At 37.9% G+C, this 19,833-nt stretch overlaps 2 protein-coding genes and 1 non-coding gene across 4 annotated transcripts; all 3 read left to right on the top strand.

The window, feature by feature from the left end:
* Nucleotides 1-24: 24 nt before the first annotated feature.
* LOC139131943 (uncharacterized) lies at nt 25-6,366 on the top strand. Its single transcript, XM_070698272.1, has 6 exons — nt 25-398; nt 1,188-1,572; nt 2,520-2,761; nt 3,126-3,325; nt 3,726-3,888; nt 4,585-6,366. Exons 1-6 carry the CDS (start codon nt 171-173, stop codon nt 4,729-4,731), a joined length of 1,365 nt encoding a protein of 454 aa, XP_070554373.1. The 5' UTR covers nt 25-170; the 3' UTR covers nt 4,732-6,366.
* A 72-nt stretch (nt 6,367-6,438) lies between these two features.
* Nucleotides 6,439-6,510, top strand: Trnae-uuc (transfer RNA glutamic acid (anticodon UUC)). The gene has a single exon. It is a non-coding gene; the product is annotated as a tRNA-Glu (tRNA).
* A 2,193-nt stretch (nt 6,511-8,703) lies between these two features.
* On the top strand, nt 8,704-19,627 carry LOC139131945 (N(4)-(Beta-N-acetylglucosaminyl)-L-asparaginase-like). 2 transcript variants are annotated; one of them, XM_070698273.1, is made up of 12 exons: nt 8,704-8,963; nt 9,190-9,340; nt 14,837-14,948; nt 15,258-15,305; nt 15,640-15,752; nt 16,033-16,096; nt 16,670-16,721; nt 17,175-17,283; nt 17,689-17,764; nt 18,085-18,192; nt 18,554-18,687; nt 18,959-19,627. In XM_070698273.1, exons 2-12 carry the CDS (start codon nt 9,232-9,234, stop codon nt 19,144-19,146), a joined length of 1,113 nt encoding a protein of 370 aa, XP_070554374.1. In that variant the 5' UTR covers nt 8,704-8,963; nt 9,190-9,231; the 3' UTR covers nt 19,147-19,627. The 2 variants fall into 2 exon arrangements, with proteins under 2 accessions (XP_070554374.1, XP_070554375.1); XM_070698274.1 differs by lacking the exon at nt 8,704-8,963 and having other exon boundaries at nt 9,033-9,340.
* The last annotated feature ends 206 nt before the right edge of the window (nt 19,628-19,833 follow it).

The raw sequence follows: 19,833 nt of genomic DNA on the forward strand, positions 1-19,833 counted from the left end.
TGACCTCGCCCGGGAGGATAAAGGCGAAAGGTCAGTTCTCACCAGACGGATTTTAATTGGGTATAAAGTTTCCTTCCTGTGATCAAATCAAACGCTTACGACAAAAACAGTGAGTAAGGCAGTTAAACTTGTTTAGTTCAAGTTCGAAACGGCGCCCTTCTCTTCGCACAATGCACCGAGAAGTTTTGATCATCTTCGCTGCCGTGGCACTGTATTACCTAACAAGACCGAGACCTCCCCTCAGGTACGACATCGTTGATGATACTACTAGTGCTAACAACGCCTATGGAAACGATAACATAATGCTGCCGGTGTATTACAGTCATGTTGGTTATGCAACATCGCCGAAGACAACGAAACAACACTTCGATATGTTAAAGAAGGTTTTTATGATGAATGTGAGTTGAAAACTTGAAGAAAAGTTTTTGATGCCTTATAATTTGTAGTTTAAGGGAAATATTATTAAATCGTACTTAACTAAATTTGTCGTCAATTAGCATTGGCAGTTGCAGTAAGTCTTCAATCTCACAGGCCTTATGATCTTGAGTTAACAGCTGAGTTTGCACCTTGATACGAAAGATTGAACTTTAACCTTGCTTACCTTGAAAAAATACACGATGATATTTTAGCAATCTATGGTCTCCCTGCATCTTATATCTGTGGTGTAAAAGACTTTGAGATTCGCACTTCATTCTACCATATAAATCAATACACCAATAAGAATAATGTAAAATGAATTCACCGGATATCAATAAAGTCCCTATCAATAGTTATTTTAGCATTGTTCTTAAGTATATATATATATATATATATATATATATATATTATATATATATATATATATATATATATAAGTATACAGATGTCCTCATGGGAAATTTCAGTGCTCGATGCTAAGCAGAGCATTATAAATAAATAAACAAATTACTTCAAGTACAAAGTAATGAAATCTACGGTATTACTTAAGTTTCATGCATCTTGCAATCCTCAGATAGAAGTGCTGAGGATTGCAAGATGCATGAAACTTAAGAAATAGATTTCATTACTTTGTACTTGAAGTAATTTGTTTATATATATATATATATATATATATATATATATATATATATATATATATATATATATGTATATAATTATTATTGATATTATTATTTATTTAATTCAACACTTCATTCAACACTTGATAGGTAGCTGACTATGGCGGAGTGCATTTTCCACCACCACCGAAATATACTCAGTATTTGGTGCACCCAGTGGTACAGACACTCCTAAGAAAGGTGTTCTATGCCTTCAGAAAATACATGAGTCAAACCCCCCTGACATTTCTATCACGTGACCCAAGGGAACATCATCAGCTGGCTCTTAGCCACAACAGACCAGACACGGTGGAGTTTAATGAGTTGAACTACTATGCATTCAGAGTGGACAGTTTGACAACTCTTCAAAGGATGGCAGGAATGTTAAAGGTTGAGTCAGCTGTGAAAAGTATGCGAGGTGTCAATGAGTGTGACATGTGGGCATTGTACATCAAGGATAACAATAATGACACAATTAAAGTGTACGTTGAATCAGGTAATCTCATCCAAAAATTGTTGCCGTAAAATCAGTCCTAATTTTTGTAATTGTTAATTTAATGAAATTAAACCATTCTTAATACAAAAATTAATTAGACTGAACACCACTCTTAACACAAAATTTACTCATTTTATTTCGAAATTATACATTCTGACTTCTAAAATGCCGGAAACATTGATCACTCAGCAAACAGGGTAAAGCAATAGCGTATATTGATGTGATTTTACATTCAAATTTAATCACCTAGCTTCAACCTAATGGATATTAAGAAACGATCAATAATGAATATGAAATACAAATCACTGACATACATCTCATTGTTGGAATGGACGTTCATTTCAGAGTTTCTTTTGTGACTCAGGTATTCATTTAATAATAGATTTCCATGTTTCACCACCACAATAGAATCAAAACTTTTTATAGCTTACACAAATGAGCAGTGCTACAAAAGTTAATGAGTGTCATTCAATATAAATGACATTGTCCTTTGTTTTTCTCCTTTGAGATATGTCACTAGATGCAGTTTTTAGAATCTATCAAATTGAATGAATGAGCATGAAAGGAGGATTAAATATACAGTGATACATTTCATTGCTATGTGTACCTACAGACAAAGAATTGATATTATTTTCATAGGAATTGGATGTAACAAATGATCTGATAGATGCTGATAGAGTTGAAATCAATAAGCTATGAAATTAAGGATAATTGTCAAGCATTGCAACCAGTAATGTTCCTATTGTGCTTTATGTGGGGTTCTTGAATTTTGGCACTGTAATCCCAACAATCATTATTTCACTTGTAAATGTTGAAAGATTGATCAAACAGAGGAAGATGGACACCTTTAATTGGGTCGTTAGACTCTTGAAGAATAAACAGAGTTTTTGTTCGTTAACTCTGGACTTTAAATAGATGCTGACACATTTCATTTGCTCTTTATCAAGGTCATCATGTCCAAGATTTTGTCCAAATGCCTCTTGATCTTGACTCCAAGGACGTCAAAGAAAACACTTCCCTGATCTGTTCCTCACTGCCTGGCTTTCAGTCAAAGGAAAACTGGCTTCTTTCACTAAAACAGAGTCATCCAGAGTTGGAAAGAATGGACAGGCCAGGCAAGTTCTGGTCTGCCTCTCATAGCAATGATCCATGGAACAGAAATATCAGCTTCAGCCACATCAGTGTTAAGGTAGGCTACAAATAGTAAAATCATCACAACACACACACACAAATATATTTTTACCCAACAACCATCATTTCTGGTTAAAAGGTCACATGTATATTTATTCACATGATACTTTATGTAAGCTTTTGATGAATGAAAAAAAACTCCCCTAAGTTGTCAGTTTATATTGTCATACAGATACATGGCTAACATGTTATCATCCATTGAATTAAAATTTAATGAATCACCAGCCAGCAAATCATAAGTGTTTAATAATAACGAGTTTAACAACTCTTCAAGTTGGTGATTGACTCACTGACCTCTCCATGACCTTCAAGTTAAGTTACCAATGGCAAGGTCATGACCTTCCTTTCACCTTTGAACTCAGGCTCATAACATTGATGGTATGGTGAGTTTCTACTCCAGAGTGATGGGACTTTTCCCTGTGAAACAAGGTTACCTTGGCAACAATAGAGTTGTTAGGATGATGGGCAGGGACTATCGACTGTTTGAGTTTGTCGACGGACGGTCTGCCTCAGCTCTTGACTTGGAATTCCCAGTGACCCACCAATTTGCATTCAGAATGGAGTGAGTGGCACACATAATAGTGATTAAATATACTGAACACGAGAGTATCCGTGTTATGTAAATTTCTACATTTATGTCCATAACATTTAAATCTTCAGTAATTTTGCATTTTTCAAAATATTTTTTCAAATAATGCAAACTATATGGAAAAAGAAACATCTGCCAGGATAAATACTCTAGCCTTCTACAAAATGTGATGCAATAGTATGGCTATTTTTCAAAGTTGTATATTAAATAAGATGATATATAATGATATGTATTATGTAATTATGAAAGCTATCATTATTAAATACCAAGCACAGATTGATTTTGAAACATCATACATGCACTGTATATGCCAAACGTAAAAACCTTTGAATACTACAAATTAATTTAAGTTCACTTCTGGCTAAATGAACAGATCTCTGGAAGACCTGAGGGAATTCAGAGACATCTTGCTCCATGAACCAATCCATTCCTTGGCCTTTGTAACTCATGGAAACTGTTGGTCCATTTACTTCTGTGATCCTGAGAACAATCGCATTGAGGTCTTTGTTGATGGTCCAAATCATGTGAAACAACCAGTAAGTATTTAGAAACATAAATGAATGGAGGATGGGTCCTTTCATTTGAGGTTGTTTGAAAAATAAGACAGTTTTGAAGTTTGTCATTATACTGCAGCTGCAGAAGTAACTGTACTAAAAAGTTGAGTCATATAGAATCTTTGTTTTTTTAAAGCTTATACACCTTCAGCCACAGTCCCCCCACCAACTCTCCTTCCTTGTGCATTCAAGGAATATTGTCACATGTAACACTACCTATGGAATCCAATCATTGATGTTCAATTGATGAGGACCTTGTTTATAATGTGCACCACCAAATCTGTGTTGTGCTATCAGTTCTAATATGGCTGACACACCTTTATTACCATATATCTATATGCAATAATCCAAATATGTGATTGACAGATTGACTTGTATTGTAAATGGTTCTCTTTTTCTGATTATTCGGAGCATTCTCAAAAAATGATATTTTTCAAAATTGAATGAATGTCACATGTACAGTCTGTGAAGATATAGATATGTTTTTAGAGGTGTTGTTAGCAATTTGTTCATATGGGAACAAGTATTTAGTGTTGGCAAAACAAGAAAGAAGTATCTAAAAGTACTTTAGGCATCATGATATCAAATTAATTGGAATCACAGCATAAAACCTCATTTACAGTCTCAAGTAAATTGGCATTTTCCATAGTCTAATTTCTTCTTATATCTTCCCACTAGGTGATTGAAGACTATAATCTTGATTTATCTGATGAAGAGCTGACTCAACATGAAGTGTTGTCCTGGCAACATCATTCATCATTTCAGTCAGTCAAAGAGTACAGGATGAAGAATGCCAGAAAATGGGGTTTAACAGAGAAGAAATAGATTAGTTACCAAGAGTGACTATAGAGTTAGTGGCAGCAAATACCTCCATGCTCTCATAGAGAGAAATGATACTGAGTAATAAACAACTAACAGTACTGTTCATAGGACACTCAGGACACTCACTGCCTTTATTTTGATGTTGAACTCAATATGTCTAGCATGCCACAGTCTAGGTGGATATCGCCCCAAAACACCTCAGTACTTTTAATTCAAACTTATGGCACCAAGAGGTAGTCTACCCACTGGAAAGTCTCCCATGACACTAAACATTTGATGAAAATCTATCAGGATATTGTAATTTAGAATTACTGTCAGGCAGGGTATTTTATCTGTTTATTTTCACAAGATATTCAAAATTTACTCAAGTACTTTCTGTAATTTTCATAGTCATATTAATAGTGAATCTGGCAATATAAAACATGTCAACTTCTCCAAAAGTAAACAAGTTAAAAAAAACAAATTGAACAAGCAAGCCAATAAACGACTGACAGATCAATTGTGAGACTTCCATGAAACAAACTAGATTAACCTTGCTTATATGGCATGGTCCAGAGGACCATTCCATTGCAAGGTGAATTAAGTCTCTTTTATGGAATCTCACGATTGATCCATCAGTCATTTGTTTGTTTGCTTGTTTACTTGTCTTTGTTTACTTGTTTTTGTTTATCTTATTTACCTGTTTGTTTTTGTTTATTGTCTACTTTTTCCTTTTTTGATCGTTTTTCTTTTTTCTTTTTCTATATTTTGTTTACTTATTTTACTGTTATTCAGTCAGTGTACTGTGTGGTCCTCTCTTTAACCTACAGGCACTCATCGTATGTACTAGATCATGAGAATTGCTGGAGTATCATGAACGCCAATGCTATACCCTTTGGACCTAAGGATCATAATGCATGCCATAGATTTTTTTTTGAAACTAGCTAATAAAAATATAATATTTCGGTCAACATCATATACTTCTATAAATACCAAACTGCGGTGGATTTCTAAATGATGTTCAGAATCTATACCAAATGATTCTCCTAGTTAGAATTGCACATAAAGTGTATGACAATGTGTGTTCACGGTGTTGCCTTCACATGTACGTCTGTTTACTGTGAATAATACACTGTTTAGAGGGAGAAAGTCACACTTTGAACGCGTGATGCTGTACACATTGTGTGCAATATAACAACTGCGCGAATTTGGCGCTAATTCTGAACATCAAATCCAGAGCAGTTATATTTTAGAAGTGTATTATGGTGACGGAAATATAAAATTTGCTTATCGCCAATATATAATTTCCACCTTTATTGATATCATATTCATAACATAAACAATTTAAACTTTTGTTTTGAGTAATTATGCCTTATGACCCTTTTGCATGAACTTCAAGGCATGAGTCCACATTCTATTCCGCAGCTCGATCTCTCAACACAATACCTACTCCGACGACGCCGCGCTGGTGTAAAAACAATAGGAAAACTATTGTACTATTGGTGGCGCTATAACTATAGCCTCGTTTTGAAGATTTTTTAAGGACTGTCCAGAACAGCGAATGTACGATACCAGAGTATGAATACTCACCCCTATTTTCTTGCTCCTTTGTCAGAAACTGGTCTTGGTAAGAAATAAAGACATATTTCTATAAATGACAAAAATACTACGGTCCCTCTTAATTATTTTTGTAAGAATATATTGGTAATGTTCTTCCCTCATTGTCAGGACTCCCTAGTGGTCTAGTGGCTAGGATATGTGGCTTTCACCCACAAGGCCCGGGTTCGATTCCCGGCTAGGGAACTTCGTATTTTTTTTGTTTCTCACAACGGAATTGTATGCTTATCTTATAATCACAGTAATCCTTACAACGCGCTCTTCCCTTCTTTTTCGTGTTTTAGGACATACTAATAGTATTAGTGATAGCCCAGTAACATGGAGCCAACGCAATTTTTTTCTTTTCGTATCGTTTTGTTGTTTTCGCCAGACAGGCCCACGGCAGGCCTATTGAGAACTCGGAATGAACAACAGGATTACCATCCCTGACTATCCGCTGTATTCAGGCAGGAAACTCCCTTAAAATGGCGTTGGTTAGGGAGACTGCACAATGGCCACAGGCACACCGCCGTGATTGATAGCGTCTATACTGTAAAAGCGCTGTGGCGATCTAACCAAGGCGGGCGGACGTGGACCGGACGGTGCTATTCCATTGTACAACTCTGTCTTTCGCTGCCAGAAGTAGATTTATGCATAATTGTGTAGCTTAATATTTAATTTTGCTTAATGAAAGAAACTTGAGCTTTAAAGGGCCAGACGCATTTTACCAAATAGTGAAAGGTACCGTTGAATATAATTCCTGATTAGTAAGCTTATGTACTGTATCATACCGATAGTCTGTAAAGCCCGCACTTCAGAAAGTGGATATTCCTCTCATCCCTCCTCTTAAAATTCTTCCGGCGGCAGACCGGTCAATTCTTCGTACAGCCAGATTACAGAGCTTGAAGACAGAAACACTTTCTAAAGTAATTGGAATTAGATAAAAGCAAAACCAATTAAATCGCAAATCTTGATATACAGTTCAGATTAGTTTCCTTTGACCCTATAGGCCCCTATTAGCCGATACATTTTCATACTATTAGAATTTAGGGAGCGTTCAGTTTTTACGGCCTGGGGGGGCGGCAAAATCTTGTCGCCGGTGTTCAAAAAAATATAGACCCCCCCTGCATTTTTTGTGAAAAAAAGATGACCCCCCTTTGTCAGACGAAAAAAATTGATGCCCCCCCCTGAAAAATAACCAAAACCCATATGTCAAATTTACCCGCATGGTTTGGATTTGAACTCCGGTACGCGGCGCACTTTATTCGTGTAGCAGAGATGCCAGTGCACAAACTTCTCAGCCACATCCATTGAAACATCTGTTAATTAGGACGACTGTAAGGCAATTTTTAACTTCATTTCCAGAGACAACTCATGTCCATGGACATTGTATAAAGTAAACTTTATTGGAGTGGTTCGCCAAAGGCAGCCCTCCGGTTAAGAGGGTCATGGGCCATTACGCAAAGTCAACTTTATTCTAGTGGGCCACCAAAGGTGGCACGCCGGTAAAGAGGGTCGATCATGGCTATCGCATAAAGTAGACTTTACTGGACAGGGCCGCTGAAGGCGCGCGGCCATTACCATTATTCAATGCGTGATCCCAGGGGTCCCTCAAAAATGTTTCTAATACAAGCCGCGGCTTCAATTGGGAATTTCATGGTAAGATTGCCGTGGGGTATTACATAAAGTCAATTTATTGTAGTAGGCCGCCGCAGGCGGCCCGCCGGTAAAGAGGGTCAATCATGGCCATTGCATGAAGTAAACCTAATTGGAGTGGGCCACCAAAGGCGTCTGCCCATTAAGAGGGTCATGGGTAATACATAATGTATATTTATTGTAGTGGGCCGCCAAAGGCGGCCTGCCGGTAAAGAGGGTCGATCATGGCCATGGCATAAAGTGAACTTTATTGTTGGTATTATGTTTTTGAAAATGTGGTGACCCCCCTTTCCTACCAGTGAAAAAGCGATGACCCCCCCCCCCTTTGCGGATTCCAAAATTACGATGACCCCCCCCCCCCCTGGATTTTGCCGGCCCCCCGCCGTAAAAACTGAACGGTCCCTTATTTCGAGGATTTCAACTTCATTTTTAGCGATTTTGTCCCATGGCTATATACATATAAGCTTACATTGAATAGATGTTGTAGTATGTTACCTAAATAATCGATGAACCAATTTCAATCAACTAATCAAAATTAAATGCATTCTTTTGCTTTTGTTCAATGTAACGTGAGACTCGTTGCTGTAAACTTAGGGACGATTTTCGTCGTCAATCATCCTATAAACACTGTATAAAAGAGATAAAACGACTTATTTTCGATTGTCTATTGTTACAACGACCGATGGGAATGATGACGTTACGATCTGATGGCCTGCGATTGGTTTATCTGGCACAGTGGTCTACAGTGGTCTACAGTGCAGAAATGTTGACAAATCGCCAGACATAGCTCTGCCTCATTTTGAGAGATAACGATGCTACGCTGTAACTAGTCTTATCTCTATTTTCGACATAGACGCCCTTCTAACCCCGGAGGTAAGCACGAACAGAAGAGAAAATGCGTTTACTTTCAGTTTACTTCATTTCCATGCATCTCATCGCAGGGGAAGGAGTCAATCTGCCACTCGTGATCGTCACGTGGGAATATCCGAACGCTACTGATAAAGGTGAGCTATGTTTACTTCTATCAGTCAGTGTAAACGCACTCTCTTATCGATACGAACTGATGTTGCTGTATATAACGACCTTTCATGGCGATTGGTTTATCTGGCACAGTGGTCAACAGTGGTCTACAGTGCAGAAATGTTGACAAATCGCCAGACATAGCTCTGCCTCATTTTGAGAGATAACGATGCTACGCTGTAACTAGTCTTATCTCTATTTTCGACATAGACGCCCTTCTAACCCCGGAGGTAAGCACGAACAGAAGAGAAAATGCGTTTACTTTCAGTTTACTTCATTTTCATGCATCTCATCGCAGGGGAAGGAGTCAATCTGCCACTCGTGATCGTCACGTGGGAATATCCGAACGCTACTGATAAAGGTGAGCTATGTTTACTTCTATCAGTCAGTGTAAACGCACTCTCTTATCGATACGAACTTTTAACCCTCTGATGTTGCTGTATATAACGACCTTTCATGACCGACATACATGGAACTCGTCATGTCCATTGCTGATTTATTAGCTATTTTGGAATTAGCGGATTTGTCGGTGCAGGAACGAAGGCATGGTTTTAAAATCAGTAATAAATGTGAAAATGTTTAAGTGGGTGTTGGAAATTTTTCATTATACGGAATGGGTGGTGATGTTTAGCAGGCCTGAGTTTGGCTTCTGCTCGACTCCTGCAGTCTGCAGCATATGCCGAAATGAATAAATGTATGTATGTATGTATGTATGTACGTATCTATGTATGTATGTATGTATGTATGTATGTATGTATGTATGTATGTATGTATGTATGTATGTATTTCAAATTATTTTAGGCATTTTGACAACACCCGCGCGCGTGTGTGTTCACGATCAACAAAGCTCATGAAATTTGTTCAAAAGAGACGGTGGCAGCCAGGGACGGGAAAACAGGTTGTGTGTTGACGCGGCAACGAAAGATGAAGTAACAAACAAATACACAAAACATACGCACTCCCTGTTACTCACATGTTAAAGCTTTGAACAATGGTGCACGGATGGTTTCACAATCCGTGCAATTTTTCCTCTCCTCGACATAGGTATTCAGTTTTATACTTTTATGCAACTTGAGTGAAATTTCACCTGGAAATATAGCGTACCCGTACTTAAGTAGCCTGGATGTTACTATAAACGTCGGTCAGTTTCTTCAGCCGGGGGGGGGCGGTGGATTCATGGGGGGGGGGGTCACCCTGTTTTTGACTTTGGTGATAGGGGGGTCACCATGTTTTTGAAATGCCCAATAGGGGGGGTCAGTGTGTTTTTGAATTTTGACACGGGCTCATCATTGCCTAAAATGCTAGTGACAGCCACAAAGTTCATCATTCAGTTGCATTTTTCGGCGCGCCCTTCGGGCGCGTAACTTTAATAATCAGTCATATTTTTCAGCACGCCCAACTTTAACATATCAAGCATACATACATCAGAGATATCTGTATGTTCAATATTTTTCAGCATGCTCTTCAAGCTCATTACTTTAATATATCATACATTTTTCAGCATCCCTTCAGGTGCATGACTTTAATATACAAGGCATATATATCAGAGATATCAGGATGTTTTATATTTTTCGGCGCGCCCTTCGGGCGCCATACTTTATTAAATCAGAGATATCTTGATGTTTGCTAAGTGAAAGTGTACCATCATGAAATCTGCATTTCATATGAAAAGGATGACAAATTCCTGATACTTTTCTGTTCTCTCTATGAGAATTCAGTATGAGAAAGCAACATGCACAAATATTTCACAATATATTTGATACAGTGACTTATTTTAGAGATAGAAAAATGACAAGATATCTTTCCTTCTCATTGATGCAATTATTTTCCTTTGTGTCACAGGTTTCCTGTAGAAAGATGCTTTTTTATGAACAAAATAACAGTTAAAAAAGGCAGTTTTTGTAATTATTAGCTGTGCTTTTATGGTTTCAATGTTACAAGAAAAGGTCCTCTCAGACACTGTACACATCAGATTTGGCTAAAAAAGCTCTCTATGGCTCCTCAAGAGATTTAATTATATGGTTGGCATTAGTCTTAACACCCATCAAAGTTTTTGATTCACTGCTTTTTCCTCTTTGATATTAATGATTGACATCCATTTCTGTACAACAGTTCAGGACATCTGGTTAAGCATAGAAAGTGTGAATACATTCACAGCTCATTCAAAATACAGCTCATTCAAAATGTACTGTATTCAGACTTTAAGATTGACACTTTGAAATTCCTATCTTACAACTGACATGTCAACAATTTCATTAAAACATAGAATGACTATTTAAAATATAAATATATGTAAAATGTAAAATATAATATATATATATATATATATATATATATATAATATATATATATATATATAATTTATGTCCACCTTTGTTTTACCTATGTCGCGTGCCGGGGGGGGGGGGTCACCCTGTTTTCGAAATTTGGAATAGGGGGGGTCACCCTGTTTTCAAATTTGGAATAGGGGGTATCAGCCACTTTTTGATGTCGGCAAAAAATAATCCACCGCCCCCCCCCCCAGGCCGAAGAAACTGACCAGTCCCTAAACGTCGGTTATTCGTGCATTATTAATTGTAAAATTTTGACATAGTCAATATTGCACTCTTAACAGCTAACGGACATTATATGAGCACTAAAAATTATACACGCAACCTTTAAGAGAGGAAGTGCCGTCTTAAGTCATTTATTCTGTATTCTGCCTTATCATATTTTCACCATTCGGGAAGAATTGTTGACTGACATAACCACGAATCGCACTAACTGAGCGGTTGACAAAACATTATCTATGACCCCGTGCGTGAGCAGGCTGAGCACACTGAACAGATAAAGATAGGATTGACGTAATTCCTAGTAATTATCAAAAATACTAGCTCATACTTATAAGGCAATGGATGATCCCAGAATAGAAACTATCTACTTGTGCTCACTGCAAAGCGAGTCTTTTATTTTTCACCGTACACATGTTTAAGCTTATGGTTGATTTTAAGATTTCACTCAGGTAAATTCATAGAATCGCATGACACCAAAACAACTTCCACTTTGTCCCTTTGATTCTGTACAGTCAAGACTGAGTCGGAGTAAACGTTATGAACCGAAAACACGCCACAACGCTGTTCATATTTCTAGGCAGGTATATTTCGTTCTCGTTAGATTTTGGAGGGTCGGGTTTGTCCTGAGTGACATTATTATTAGATATTCAGACCCGCACTTTTCAAACTATTCAAATGAGTCCAAAGAGGTAAATGTGTTATAAATGTGTCATTTGATTTAATTACATCCCAGGAGCTAGTGCTCCCTCTAGCAACCTTAAACGTCTAGCCTAGCCCTCCAGTGTTACTCAGATCGTTTATATCCTTGCTTCGGTCACATGTTTTTCCAGCTGCTCCCATTTCAATAATAGAATCTCACACCCCCAAGGACCTGGGATCAGATTTCTCACACGAGTTGGGGATATTTTGTCTCACACGAGCCGCAGGCGAGTGTGAGACAAAATATCCCCAACGAGTGTGAGAAATCTGATCCCAGGTCCTTGGTGTGTGAGATTCTTTTTCTCACATGACCACAAAATGCGTTAAATTCACATTGGACACGTACAATATTATCAAAACTCGTGACAACTCTGTCGTCTGCCACTGTACTCTGACCTGCTTACTTTGTAGTATCGGCCCGTGTGTTACTCGTCGTGCCATTGGATAACATTTTGCGCGTGGAACGAAATCGACTCTTCATCATCCAATCAGAGCTCGTGTAGTATTTACTGCAGAGTGTGGGACGATTTCTGAGAGTGTGGGATCGATTTTTCCCACACCGTCGATCCCGCACTCCCAGCGGCCAGGAATGTGAGAATGTTCTTTCCCACCCTCCTCTCCCACTTCTCCTGGAATACTTGTATTTTGTTCCATTTAAAGAGGCACTCCCACTTGGTAACATTTTTAAAACACATTTTTTTAATGCCAACGGTCGATATTTGACGTGGCGACTGCGCGCGGATCGCGAGATATCGATAAAAACATGTCATTTCCCGAGCGTATTTTTCACATCCCGAAGTTTTACGATCGTTTCTGATTTTGACCCGAAATCCCCGGAAGGTTTGTTGTTGTGCTGATTGACGATATTCTAGGGAGTCTACAATAAGTTCGAACGACGCAATTAATTTACTTCCCACTGGAAAGATTTTATATACAGCATGATGTCATTACCTCAGGTACATGTAAGTTTTGTAAAACTTCTCCTTAGTTTTTGTCGTTTTCATTATTGTAAATCAGTTGTACTATATTTTTAACCAATACCACATAAAACATCAGTTTTTACTGTCAAATATTAGCCGCCTCCGATGACTACATTTTGTCGTCTGCCACACAGTACGCCGCGCGCGTGGTATGCGTCTATGCTTAAACTTTGTTTTCCGTTTTTTCTCAGAGTCAGTAAGACTAGGCTTTCCCCCAGGGGGCATGACCGATCACCGATGCGAGTGGTACTGTGGCATACAGCAGCGTAAGCGTAGACTCGTACTCCATAGCTTAGTTGACAATGGCCCCAGTGCCGAACGTTCGATGTTCGGAAGCTGAATGTAGGCGGACCACCGGAATTCAAATTTTTCCTTTTTCAGGACATGTTTTTATCGATATCTCGTGGCGCAGTCGCCACGTCAAATATCGACCGTTGGCATTAAAAAAACGTGCTTTAAAAATGTTACCAAGTGGGAGTGCCACTTTAACTGCCTTGTTGTATTCTGTAGTTTTTGGAATGCTTTGATCGTTGATGGTTTTGTCTTGTTTACTTTTCTTACCATTTTCAAGTCTGATTGTGACGCAGCTTCATTATTCGTTTTACATGTTCTTTGTTATGTGCCTTTTTACTGTAGTGGAGTCTTAATAAAGAACTTCCAAATTTACCGCCAGAAAATTGTTTTGTCCTTTTGTGAAAGCGATGGGTGTAATTGATATATATTATATATATATATATATATATATATATATATATATATATATATATATATATATATATACTCGTTTGTAGGATATTAAACACGTACCAATCTGCTGGCTCAAATAATTACATCTGCACAACGTTTCATCCTAAAAGTAGGACTTCCTCAGGTGCTACAGATCAAAAAGTTTCAACACGGAGTGAGTTACAGTGGTATTTTTGTACAAAAGTTACATGTCAGAGAAAATACTAAGTGACAGTATGGTGAAAATACAGGAGCTGTTTCTTATTTATTTGAATGGCTCAGATGTTGAATGGCAATTGAGAGAATGTTTGAATGTATTTATAGTGTGGCTGGAAGGGCGCTAGTGATGGAATTTGAATAAAGCAATAGGAGCAGCTAGCTGTGAATATTTAGGCCGTCAGGTGTTAATGTCTTTAATTTGGAAATCCACAAGGGTTCAACATCTGAGATATATCTCTCAATGTAGTAAACACAAGACGAACACAACTGAAAAAAATTAGACATCCAAGCTTCCAGAATGAAAAAAACACACTTCCAGTGGGACAACATAGAAATACATACCATCTGCCCGTGAAGAGGCGACTGATGAAGAAAGTCTGGCAAACTTTCTAAACGTAGTGTTAAAAGATCGTAGTGTCGTACGCAGTCTCTCCACTCTGGAGCACAGTCTGCACTGACACGCAGATCACAACCGCTGTGTCTCGACGTGCCTAATCGGTTCTATATACAAGACAGTGAAACAAAAAATACACACTACTATACATTAACCGCAAACCACCAATATATGAATGATGTGTGGAGTTGCTTACCCTTTACTAAGTATCACTTACGTATTTGAAGTAATGTCATTATTTATAAGGCTCTGGCGTTACTTCATCGGCTGTCTTTCTCTCTTATAAGCATACGGGATTCTAACGAGCGGAGGCAGTTCCGTCGACGCTGTTGAAGAGGGGTGTACATTCTGTGAGGATTACCCTTCTAAATGTCGGTACAGTGTCGGCTTTGAGGGCAAGTAAGTGTACCAAGATGTACGATATAATGCAACTAAACCGACGTATGCAAGCAAATTGTGAACATGGAAAATAGCCTGTATTTTAGGATTTTTTGCTTTTGTTTTTGTTTGACTGAAGGAATCAGGAGAGAAAAGCGATGATAAATGTCCTTCCATTTGGAAAAATGGAACACACATTCATTTGAAAAAAATGAATTAATATTTTGTTTCTCCCATTCGTAATTTCTGTGTCAACTAGTCGTAATATAATTTCTCTCTCTCTCTCTCTCTCTCTCTCTCTCTCTCTCTCTCTCTCTCTCTCTCTCACAGAGTGGATGAAAATGGCGAGGCAACTCTTGATGCTATGATTATGGATGGGTTAGTTGTTCCTGAAATGTTTGGATGAAATTAACTTGTTTATTGAAGGAATAAATAATGAAAGCCGGCCTTCAGAGGGTGCCCAAATGGTGTCAACTCACGTGGGGAAACTTCATGGAAAAATATTATTGTATTCTTACCGGTAAAACTCAGACTAAGGGGAACAAAGCTTTTTCCTCGATACAGTTGTATTGTTTAGTTAATGCATGTCTTCAGGTTTCTTCTGAAATATTATCTACTGAATTCATAGTTTGATTTCGTTTGCTCTCTTGCTGGATTTTAGGTTTTTTGCTTTTGTTTTTGTTTTACTTTTCTCTGTAATTTCTTTTCCAAGGACAACACTGAACGTTGGTGCTGTTGGAGGAATTCGACGGATTAAAAGAGCGACTACTGTGGCGAGACATGTTTTGGATTACACAAGGCATTCATTGCTGGTCGGTGATCAAGGTAAAACGCATCTCTCACAACAATCAATGCTTGCGTGTACGCTTCTGTCAACACTTGTCAACGATTAAACATATAATAGTACATTCGCCATTGAAAATGTATAAATCTGTGCTTACAAATCAAAACTAACCGATAATGCATTGTCTGACCAATGATACTCGATCGGAAAGTTCGTAGTTTCACTCAAAACTAAATAAATGTGGTTCGGTATACTCTTGACCATCTTTTTAACTTTCTTTTCATTCATTTGTATTTGTCATCGTGTTTCTTGTCTCTAAAGCAACTGATTTTGCCAAGGACTTTGTTGGGCTACCCGAGGAAGATTTAAACACGGATTACAACAGGTACCACGAAGACTACAGAGGGAGATTTTTTCGTTACGTAGCTTGCCAGCCTTTTACATGCAGTCCCGTTTAGTATGATCTTGTTGGGCGAAATTCATCAGGTTTATCATTTCATTTCATTTTATTTCTCATGGATTTTCTTTCGTTGAATATCCTAGACTTATATTTTGGCTTTCTGAAGTGGCCGATGATGTAATCTAATATTTAGATGACAAGCAAACATCGAGAGGTTCAGTAACTGCCAAAGTCTCGCTTACCCAGACTCCTCTGCGGAGCTCATCCTCCTGCTGGATGAGAGCCCCGCAGAGCAGTCTGGGTAACCAAAACGACAACTGCCAGAGTGATTTGGAGGCAAAAACTGAAACGTCATCAATGACTAAACCGAACCATACGACAGTTAGCGGAAATATATTATTTGCTCTGTTTTTTCGGAAATTATCCATAATGATGAAAAATGGCAAGCGAACAATTGTTTCAAAGATGCTTTATATCTTACGTTTTACTGTGCTTTCAATTTGCAATTTTGCTTCCCAGTACACGACAAATATAATATTCGACCGGTATATTTTGCAGGGAGGTCTTCGAGTCTTGGAAGGATGAAAATTGCCAACCGAATTTCTGGATGGTCAGTATCAGCATCTTTCATCGGTTCTTGTTTGTAATTCTAAAATCACTGTTCCTGAATTTCGTCTGGTGCTTTACATTTGGCCAATGCTTCGTCATTTATTTAATTCATGCATAATTGAGTTCTTACCGCATCAACTTTTCATGAACGCACTGTTTACTTTTTGGACCGATGGTAAAGCCGATAAGATGATTTTTTTCTCACGTGGTCGATAAGATGATTAGTTGAGACAGGGGTTCTCATACTAAGATTTTTTTCTTATGAATTGTCTAGCTACTGGTGGAAACCAGTATACAGCCCATTCAATGTGACTCAAGATCATTCGCAAAGCCGATATATCCACCTTCTAGTGACGAGGTAAACCTCCAGTAGCTGTTGGCAATCGTTATCCTAAGTCTTGTTCACAGATATATTCTTAGGTTGTTTTATTTCTTTTCATTTTGTCTTTTACAGAATGTGCAGCCTGATCCGACCGAGAACTGCGGTCCCTACTCACCGTCAGACCAAGATAAGGTTGTCAATTTGAAGGAAACCAGCAGTCCAAGTAACCATGACACTATTGGTAGGTATGCAAAAATGCTACAAATGGACAAACAGACTGTAGAACATAACAAAAGGGATGCCCCCTCTCTCTCTCTCTCTCTCTCTCTCTCTCTCTCTCTCTCTCTCTCTCTCTCTCTCTCTCTCTCTCTCTCTCTCTCTCTCTCTCTCTCTCTCTCTCTCATTTATATATATATATACATATATATATATATTTATATATATATATATATATATATATATATATATATATATATATATATATATATATATATATATATATATATATATATGCAATCCATTATATTGATAGCAGTCATACATGCATGCATATCATTGACACTAAACTTAGCTTGACTCAACGACAAAGCAAACAAATCGAAATAGTTCAACCTAGCCACATCTAACAATGTTCTGACTCTGATAGGTATCGTAGCTGTTGACAGTGTTGGTAATGTTGCATCTGCCGCATCAACTAATGGACTAAATCACAAAATACCAGGGTAAGATTGATTTTCAGGTCATGTTCAGAGAACAATCCTCTCCTTCAAAAGGAGTGCATTCTTAATAGAATTTTAGAATGAACAAACGATAATCGATAACAGGCACGTTTCGCTGTGTCGGTTACAATATTCTTCATCATTTGCCCAGCCTTTTCGTTGAGCTTGTATATTGTTCATAATCATTTTTTTATCTATGTCTTCACGTAAGAAATTTCAGTCCCAGTTCTATCTCAATTTAATTTATGGTACAAAAATATTACGATCTATTTGCAATAACGCGACTTTCTTGCATATTTTGTTTTTTTACGTTTGTAAAAAAGACGTGTTGGAGATTCTCCAATCCCGGGAGCGGGTTCCTACGCTGATAACGACGTTGGTGGCGCTGCAGCTACCGGTGATGGAGATGTCATGATTCGATTTCTGCCGAGGTAGAATTTCCCAGCGACCTGTAATATCCAAGTTACTGGATGAAAAGTGTACAAGAATAGATAAGAAATTCACAATACTTCACTTGTTACTGCACTGTCGGAGATTCTTCAAATCTCCATCATCAAATCGCACATATGTATGTTTTTGAGAGCAAATCATTGCATGCTTCGATATTATAAATACCTATAGAACTTCTAACTGACAGAAGATTCCCGTGTCATCATTGATCGATTCATTCGTAACTGTTATTTATAAAATGCTTGTATAAAAGTTATTTGATTGTTTGTTTGTTTGTTTGTTTGTTTGTTTGTTCAATAATATTACATCTTCACAACGATATTACTCTGTTTTCGGTTACAGCTATCAAACGGTTGAGAATATGCGCAATGGAATGGACCCAAAAACAGCGGCGTCTGATGCTTTGCGGAGAATTGCTGTCAAATACCCACAATACATGGGTGCGGTCATTGGCGCCACCAACGACGGAGAGTACGGTAAATCCCGAGTTACGTTTACAAACTTAACTTGCTTGAATTGAATCTTACGAAGTGTTTTTTTCAGTTTTATCGAAAGCTTTGCAGACTCTACCTCTCGTTTTGCAGATTATCTTCTGTAAATATTGGAAGGAAATTACTGTCTGTGTTTGTGCTAAAAACTAAAAGCAAATTGTTGAACTCAGATGTGCCATGATGTGTTTATTTCATTCGTTGATGCAATCAATCTTATAGATTGACGTACATTTTTATATTTAACATTTAAAAATAGGCATCGCTTGCTATGGTTACGAGGAAGTTCAGTACTGTACTCAAGACCCCAAGAGTGGCGGACCTTACTGCCGTGACGTAACTTGTGACGTTACTACATCTACCTCAGCGTGCCTCCAAAGCATTGCTTTGTCATGGTGGATCTCTGTAGTTCTTATATCAGCTAGTCTGTCGGCGCATTTATTCTGAGCCAAGAAATCCTCGACCTGAAATTGCAGTTACTTTCAGGGAATGCATTGACCATACCCAAGTAATCGTACACTGCAGTATCCGCTGATAATTTTCCAATCTGTTGAGGCTTACATTTCAATCGATTCTCTGTCTCCTTACCCGCAACCTTTCTCAATGTGATACAGCAGCTCGCTCGTCAATCAGAGAAAATAGAATCGCACTTGTAAGTGAGAAAGAAGAGACAATCAATTGATTTTGCGAAATACAATTAACGGCATACGCTGAGAGGAAATGAAATTCGAAGATCAGTTGTGTAAGCAAATTTGAATGGATGAGTTATAACGCTGACTCTGTTAGTGTTCAATATGTGCGAATCATATATTGTACTCCAAATGAAGGCTTCTGTTCTAACCTTTTATAAACTTGTTGAACGTTTTATTGTGCGGCTAATTTTTATGTTAAAAAGGCAATAAACTGAGAGTACAGTAGTAACAGCGCATGCAAGTTTACTTCGTAAATTCCTTGAGTAGCCTAAATTACTGAAAAAATGCCTACATTGCAGCAAAACAAAGACAGTTATCTGATGTAATACCTTGGCCTGTGTGAAATGCCATCAAAATGTGTCAGGAAACATAGCGCCTTGAAAGTGAAATACTTAAACTTTTGCTCAAACTTTCAACAATGAAACCTTCAACCATTATCCCG

The sequence above is a fragment of the Ptychodera flava genome, chromosome 4 (genome assembly GCF_041260155.1).
Source record: "Ptychodera flava strain L36383 chromosome 4, AS_Pfla_20210202, whole genome shotgun sequence".
NCBI lineage: Eukaryota > Metazoa > Hemichordata > Enteropneusta > Ptychoderidae > Ptychodera > Ptychodera flava.